The 8,607-nt window shown below is 36.6% G+C and overlaps 1 protein-coding gene across 1 annotated transcript in view; it reads right to left on the bottom strand.

Annotated features, from left to right (window-relative positions):
* Positions 1-3,911: 3,911 nt before the first annotated feature.
* The window catches only part of LOC118355542 (translation initiation factor IF-2-like), a 33,595-nt gene continuing 28,899 nt past the window's right edge, over positions 3,912-8,607 (bottom strand). The window contains exon 4 of the mRNA XM_035720078.1: positions 3,912-4,649. Coding sequence (XP_035575971.1) covers positions 4,561-4,649 — 89 coding nt within the window. The 3' untranslated portion in view covers positions 3,912-4,560. The remainder of the gene's footprint in view (positions 4,650-8,607) is intronic.

Genomic DNA, 8,607 nt, shown 5'->3' with positions numbered 1-8,607 from the left:
GACTTGCTATAAAAAACACTAGGCGGGGATCCCTGGATGGCTCAGCAGTTGAGCGCCTGCCTTCAGCCCAGGGCCTGATTCTGGAGTCCCAGGATCGATTCCCACATCAGGCTCCCTGCATGGAGCCTGCTTCTCGCTCTGCCTGTGTCTCTGCCTCTGTGTGTGTGTGTGTGTCTCTCATGAATAAATAAATAAAATCGTTAAAAAAAAAAAAAAAAAAAAAACTAGGCCCCACACATGTCAAATTACTCCTGAAGCAATTGTTTTCAACCCTTTCTGCTGGGCTTTGGTGTTTATCCCCATCTGCTAAATAATATTCTTATAATCTTACATTCTTACTTTTAATTAAAGGCATTAATACCTACTAAAAATATTTATTAGAAAAGATGAGAATTTAGTTTTCAAATATAACCACCATTCTCAACACACAAACACATATACGGGTTCCTTGTTCTTCCAAAACCTTATCATGACAGATCAAAATCCATCTTTTTTCCTATCCAATCGCTACTCTTGCTGCCCCCACCGGTAACCAGCTTTTTTCTATCATACCTGTTTATTAAGAATAATAGTCTTGGAGCACCTGGGTGGTTCAGTCAGTTAAGCATCTGCCTTCAGCTCAGGTCATGATCCCAGGGTCCCAGGATTGAGCCCCAAGACGGGCACCCTGCTCAGCAGGAAGTTTGTTTCTCCCTCTGCAACACCCACCCCCACCCTCACTCCTCGCTTGTGTTCTCTCTCACTCTCTTAAATAAATAAAATCTAAAAATTATCTTTTTTCATTTTTCGCTTTTCTGTACATTTAATATTTATCCCCCATGTTCTCCAAATCTTGTATAAATCTTTTCTCAATACACTCAAACCCATTAGGTAATTTTACTAATTTCATCTTCTTGAAGAAGTCTCTCCTTAAGTCTTCTGACCTGTTTCAATCTAAATTGGTTTATTTTCAGGCCTGCTACACAACTGTCATTTGGTATCTTTTTCACCAACACTTTGTAAAATTCCTTTGCTTCTCTTTTGTGTTAGACCTTATTTCTTAAACTTGGTTTTCTTCTCCCTTGGTTCATAACATTATTTTGATAATGCACAACTTTCAGAATTTCCATAGAAACAGTATATGAAAATTGAGTTTTAAGTGAATGTCTTTGTCCTAATTCTTTTTTTTTTTTTTTTAACGTATTTGTTCTTAGTTTTTAGATATCTTACTCTTGATTTTTCCAATCCACTATTCAGGCAGATCTCTAGAGTACCTCTTCCTTAAATTCATCTACTGATGAATTACTGATGGTTAGTTTTATTTTTTTTTATTTTTTATTTTTTTAGATTTTATTTATTTATTCATAGACACACAGAGAGAGGCAGAGACACAGGCAGAAGGAGAGGGAGAAGCAGGCTCCATGCAGGGAGCCCGACATGGGACTCGATCCTAGGTCTCCAGGATCACACCTCGGGCTGCAGGTGGCGCCAAACCGCTGCGCCACCAGGGCTGCCCTGATGGTTAGTTTTATATATAAACTTCAGTGGTCTTGAGGTGCCCATATTATATCTGAGTTTATCTGTTAGAGCTGTTTCCAGAGAATAGCATTTGGATTGTTGGCCTCAGTGGACTGCCTTTCTCAGTGTGGAAGGGCATCTAATCTGTTGAGAGCCTAAACAGAATTAAAAGATAGAGGAAGGAGGAATTTGTTCCTTTCTTCCCACTTCATCATTTGAGCTGAGATCTCTCATTTCATCTTCTCCTGACCTTGGACTGCGATTTATACCACCGGCTCCTCTGGTTCTCAGGCCTTCAAATTTGGAATGGATTACTCCACTGACTTTCTTGGGCCTCCAGGTTCAAACAGCAGATCCTGGGAATTCTCAGCCTCCACAGGTTGTTTCTCTGGAGAACCTGGACTACTACAGATTTTGGAACTGAGAGTGGAGTGCTCCTATAACAAATATCTAAAAATGTAGAAGTGGCTTTGGTACTGGATAACAAATAGTGGCTGAAAAAGTTTAGAGGTGCATGCTCAAAATGAAAGGGCCATTCTGGTGAGGTCCCAGAAAGAAAAGAGGAGAGGTGGAAAAAAAACTTCAATCTTCTTAGAAAATATTTAAATAATCCTGAACGGAATGCTGGTAGCAATACAGACCACAAGCGCACTATGATTAGGTTTCAGATGGAAATAAGGAACACATTATTGGAAACTGAAGAAAAGATGATCCTTAATTTAAAGTGACAAAGAACCTGGCAGAACTGTGTTCATGTTGTAGTGTTTTGTGGAAGGTAGAACTTGCAAGCAATACATCAGCTATTTAGCTGAGGACTCAGATCTCTAAGCAAAGTATTGAAGGAATGACCTGGTCCCTCCTGAATATTTATGGTAAAATTGTTAAGCTAAAAAAAAAAAAAAAAAAAGAAGAAGAAAGAAAGAAGGAACTAGAACTTAAAGATTGGAAATGTTTTCAGCCTATCCACACTGCAAAAAATAAAGTGTTTTTGGAAGAGGACACTAATGGTGTAGCAAAGTGACCATTTAATAAGAAGATTAATACCTAAACCACAGACCTAAAACATCCATCTCAACAGAAGCCAGGTGCTGTTCTTCAAGATAAGGAAAGAATAATAACAACACTACCACCACTACCACCACCCACTGCCAAGGTAAATCAGAGATCATCAAAGTTGCCACTGCTATCACAGGCCCAAAGTGCAAGAATTCAGGGGACAGAATGGTTTCAAAGGGTAGGATGCCTCTTTCTTACATCTAAACTAAGACAATATGGAATTTTATTTCACTCAGTGAGAGAACTTATATTTTAATTTGTTCATATAGATATTTCCATAAAGCAAACTATAACAAATATTCAACAGTAAGTATATTACAGACCACAGTCACTGATCATGATTTAATGACACTAGAAATAATTTTTAAATGGTTTGAAACATCTTAAAATTTGAAAATTAACTGATCAAAGAGGAAAAATCACAGGCTCCCTATAAATTAATGGAAAGATAAATACATAAAAAAAATGCACAGAACACAGCAAAAGCCATACTTAAGTAAAAATTTATGCCCCTAAATCCTTTCATTATGAAGAAAATGACAATCACATGAATGTTATATTTACCTTAAGGTTAAAAAAAGCATAAAAGTAACCAAAAGAAAATAAAAAGAATGAATAAAAATAACAGATATAATTAGTGATACAGAAAGTTGGTAATTCCAAAAACGTGTTTTTTTAACTGCTTAAGAATATAAAACAAAACAAATATTAGCAAGACTGGGAAAGAATAAATGTATTATTTCCTAGAAAATATAAATAACCCAAATTAAACCAAGTAGTAAACCCAAAATTACCAAAGAAAGACTAGAAAGGTGACTATCATTTTTATTTATTTATTTATTTATTTATTTATTTATTTATTTATTTAGATCTTATTATTTGAGAGACAGAGGTGGAGAGTGTGCATGAACTGTGGGAAGAACAGAGGGAAAGGGACAAGTAGACTCTGCTGAGCACAGAGCTTGATTCAAGAGCTCAATCCCATGACCCCTAAGATCATGACCCAAGCACAAATCAAAAGCCCAATGCTTAAATGACTGAGCCACTCAGGCAGCTATTATTTTCAATAACACATCCAAAAAACCTTTAAACCTGAATTCTAGGGGCACCTGGGTGGCTCAGTGGTTGAGCATTCACCTTTGGCTCAGGTCTTGATCCAAGGTCCTGGGATCAAGTCCCACATCGGGCTCCCCACAAGGAGCCTGCTTCTCCCTCTGCCAATGTCTCTGCTTCTCTGAGTGTCTCTCATGAATAAATAAATAAAATATTTTTTTTAAATCTGAATTCTAACAGTTAAGTAACAACCACAATGTTATTTAAATTATTCCATACCAAATAAAAGATGAAATGTTTTCCAATTCATTTCATAAAACAGCAAAACTTTATTACCAAAACTTAATTAAAAAACAAACTCTAAAACTATATATCTTTCTAATTATTTCAGTTACTATGGCTACATAAAAAATAAATAAATAACCCTAATATTGACCAAGACACCGTTTACTTTGCTCATGAATCTGCAATTTAAACAGCTTGTCTCTGCTCCACTTAGCATCAACCAGGGTGGCTCAAAGGCTGGGGACTGAAATTAAATAAAGCCTCATTCACTAATGTGTCTGATGGCTGACGCTGTCAGATGAAACCCTGGCTGGCTTCACATAGCTTCTGTATGTAGACTAGGCTTCCTCATACTATAGTGGCTAGGTTCCAAAGGTAAGCAACCTGAGAGAGCCAGGCAAAAAACAGTACCACCTTTTCTGACCTAACTTCCTTATAAGTCATATCAGCTCCTCAATTCAAAGGCCAACACAAGTTCAAGAAGAGGAGAAATACACTCAGCTTCTAAGTGGCATGGTTCTAGAAGAACACGTGTAATCACAAATATTGTTGAAATCAGTTTTCAAAATACCATATGCTTCAGTCCACCTTCTGGCCACAGCAGTTCACATCCTTCCAACATGCAAAAAATATACTCATTCCCTCCCCCAATACCCGCAGCTACTAGGCTCAGGCTTGAGGTCCAGGTATGGATGAACTTCTTGGGTACAGTTCCTTAGATATAGCCCCTTGAGTATAGTTCCTCTTGATCTGAAGAGCTGTAAACAAAAAAGATAAGTTATCTATCTCCACAAACATGAATACAAAATGAAGAAGCAGACACAGGTCCATTAAAAGTTTAAAACCCAGCTGGGCATATGCTGCCAATTCTTCAACTAGGGAATGATCCATGTGGTTCATGTCTTCCTACTCTGGGCTGTAAGTTCCATGGTAAATAGCCTGTTCTTGGCATTCTTCTTAACTGTAGAAGTTTGAGATCCAAAGGCCTCTTTTCATTTTGTACTGTCTCTGTGCCTTTCAGTCTAAATTGATATACTCCTTTTAAAAACTATGTGGATCACAAGAATTAGAAAACAAGCCACAGACTCTGAGAAAATATTGCAAAAGACATATTGATAAAGTACTATTACCTAAAATATGCAAAGAATTCTTAAAACTCAAAAGTAAGAAAAAGAACCACCAGATTAAAAACTGGGCAAAAGATCTGAATAAGCCTACCAAAGAAGATACACAGATGGCAAATAAGCATATAAAAAGATGTTCAACATCATATTAGGAAAATACAAATTAAAATAAGATACTATTACACACCTACCAGAACGGCCAAAATCCAGAAAACTGACAACACTTAATGTTGGTGAGGATATGGAGTAACAGGAAATCTCATTAATTGCTGGTAGAAATGGAAAATGATACAGAAACTTTGGAAGACAATTTGGCAGTTTTCTGCAAAACTAAACATACTCTTATAATACCATACAGACATCACACTCCTTGGTATTAACCCAAAAGAGTTGAAAATTTATGTCTGCACGAAAACTTGCACACGGTGTATAGCAGCTTTACGCCCAACTGCCAAACCTTAGAAACGGTCACAATGTCCTTCTGGAGGTGAATGGATAAACCATACAGACAACAGAATACTACTCAGTGTTTAAAAGAAATGAGCCATCAAACCATGAAAAGATGGAAGAAGTTTAAATGCATATTACTAAGCAAAAGAAGCCAATCTGACAAGGTTACATACTATATGACTCCAACCGTATGACACTCTGAAAAAGGCAAAACTATGAAAACAGTAAAGATTAGTTTGTCAGGGGTTGGGGGAGGACTAGATGAATAAGCAAGCATAGAAGATTTTTAGGGCAGTAAGAATATTCTGTATGATATTATAATGTTAGATATGTGTCATTATACACTTGCCCAAACCCACTGTACACACACCAAGAGTGAATCCTAATGTAAACTATGGGCCAGGAGCTATAATGATGTGTCTGTGCAGGCTCACTGATTTTTTTTTTTTTTTTTTTTTAGGCTCACTGATTTTAACAAATGCACCACTCCAGTGTATGAGAGGGACGGAGGATATGGGGAACCCTGTGCTTTCTGCTCAGTTTTGTTCTGAACCTAAAAATGCTCTTAAAAACAAGTATTTTTTTTTTTTTAAAAGTGTATGGACTTCATGTGAACCAATTCATAATCCACTACATTAACACCCATAAACTTCAAAATAACTCCTTGAGCTTCCCATAAGGTTCTGAGAGACAGTGCTCTTAAAATTCTTAGAGAATCTTTTGTGTTTAATAAGGAAGATCTATGAAGCACTGCAGGTCCTCAGCTCCTTAAAGAAACTACTATCTTTGCGAGGTATGACATTAAATTTCCTGAGGCCTCAAAAAAGAGTTTTATAATCATTCCCTTGGCTTCACTGTTAAATGACAATAGTGTAGTTGGATCTTTTTCTGAAAATATTCTAGATTTGATCTCTTTCCACTTGACTTTTCTTTTTCTTTTTTTTTTTCAAGTTTTTATTTTATTTTTAAGTTGGTTTTTTTTTTTCCATTAGACTTTTCTTAATTTGAGAATTGTCTGCCATCTGGAGAAACTAGAAAAGAGAGTTTTATTTTTGAACTCAGTAAGTTCTGGTTCCTTTATATTTAACAATTCTTTTCTTAGTTTATCTTATTCTGATCAGATTACTTTAACAAAATGCCAGTGTGGCATTGTTAAAATAAACAAAAATTTATTTCTCACAGTTCTGGAGGCTAGAAGCCCAAGATCAGGGTGCCAACATGGTTGGGTTCTAGTGAAGACTCTCTTCTACATTGCAAACTGCCAACCTGTCACTGTATTCTCTCATGGTGGAAGGGGCTAGTCAGCTCTGTGGGGTTCTTTTACAAAAGCACTACTCCCATTTATGAGGGCTCCAGCCTCATGACCCAGGTATCTCCCCAAAGGCCCCAAATGCTAATATCATCATATGGGCATTAAGATTTAACCTAAGAATTTTGGAGGACACAATGATTCATACCATAGCACTCTCTCCTATCATATTTTATTACAAGCAGCAAGAAACAACCAGAAAACATCCCTGGAATACCTTTATCATACAATCCACTGTCATCAAGCAAACCATTTCCTACTTTCTACATTATCATAGGTGACAATGTTGCTAAACTTTCTTCTATTACATATCAAGGATCTTTTCACTAACTCCAAATGATTTTTTTTTTTTTTTACTTTCCTTTAAACCTTCACTGACTTCCTCCTCAAGGGCTACCGGGTTTCCACCAATTTTTTCAAAGCCCTCCGGCTTCTGCCCATTGTCTATTCCTAGTTTGGCCTCAACTACTGTTACATTTTTAGGTTTCTGTTACATGTCACCACACTTCCAAATACCAAAATCTATTTCAGTTTCTATAACTGCATAATAAAATACTCTAAAATTTAGTGGCTTAAAAGATTATTATTTATTCAAGAATCTACAATTTGGGCAGGGCTTTTTGCTCCACTCAAAGGAGATATAAAAAACAACAAAGAATTACAGATGCTTATAACCATTGTTAGCGTGTATATATATATATGATGGGCACAAAGGAGTTAGTGGTTAATTCCATCTGAGAAATCACAGAAAAAAATAACCTCTGATCCAGAGTTGGGTGCTGACATAAAGGGCAGGAATATGAAATGGGATCACATGCAAAAAACTGCAAGTGTATTGATATATAGATAAGTCCATTGAGGAAGAACAGAAAGGAAAGAACTAGTATGAAGTTGAGACTAAAAAGGAAGGCTAGGAACAGACAATGTTTCTATAGGAGTAAACAAGAGGCCTGGGATCAAATCAGCTCTAAAGAAGCTACACCATGGGGAGCTGCTACCGGGAACTATTGGAAATTGTGAAGAAATAAATTTGCTAAAGAAAGTCCCCTAAGTTATAAGAAAGAATGCCAAGAAGTGCTGTCATAGAGAGAGGCTGTCAAAGACACCACTTTATTGATTAAAAAAAAAAAAAACACTACTAGGAAGAGAAGTAGGAAATGTCCTCAACTGAACAGCTAGAAGGTCAGGCTAGGGTACCCTGTGCATTCTGTATCTCTAACTCAAACACCTAACCTTTTCCTTAGAGAGAGAGGTTGTTCCCAATATCTACTTAAAAAGCAGAGGTCATAGTGACTATGACAATCTCAATACAACTTCTCTCCAAAAAAAATCAACAGAAATTCAGTAAGGGCTGCAGTTATTTATACAAGCTGGATTATTTTCTCAAGGTTCTGATGGAAAGCATAAACCTGGAAAAGAGAATGTGGTATTTCTCTCTCCTTTCCTCCATCTCTTTCTGTATCTCTGTGTGCACACATGAATCTCTCTTTAACCCATTATATTTCTATATAACCACACATTAATAGCTTACTTCAAAGAAATAATTTATTACCAGAAGCCAAAAGCACGAACCCTATACTAAATCCTGACTGTCTAGTACATGTTTTCTCCTTAAAAGTGAAATTTTTATTTGGCAGTGGCACTTTTTGGAATAGAAGTGAGAACAACATTTAACAAAAGATTATTACTCTATAAAATAAACACTATCTTAGTGAGCCGCACTCCCTGTGCCTAAAGGAGTCATGACAGCAACAGAAGATGCTGTCAGTTCTTATAGCTCAAGTGGACAAGAATTACAGTGGGAACTTCAAATAAAATCACTGGTGCAACAAC

This window comes from Canis lupus, chromosome 8, assembly GCF_003254725.2.
Source record: "Canis lupus dingo isolate Sandy chromosome 8, ASM325472v2, whole genome shotgun sequence".
Lineage (NCBI taxonomy): Eukaryota > Metazoa > Chordata > Mammalia > Carnivora > Canidae > Canis > Canis lupus.
Note: the sequence above shows the minus strand (reverse complement) of the source record. Positions and strands in the feature narration are given on the sequence as shown.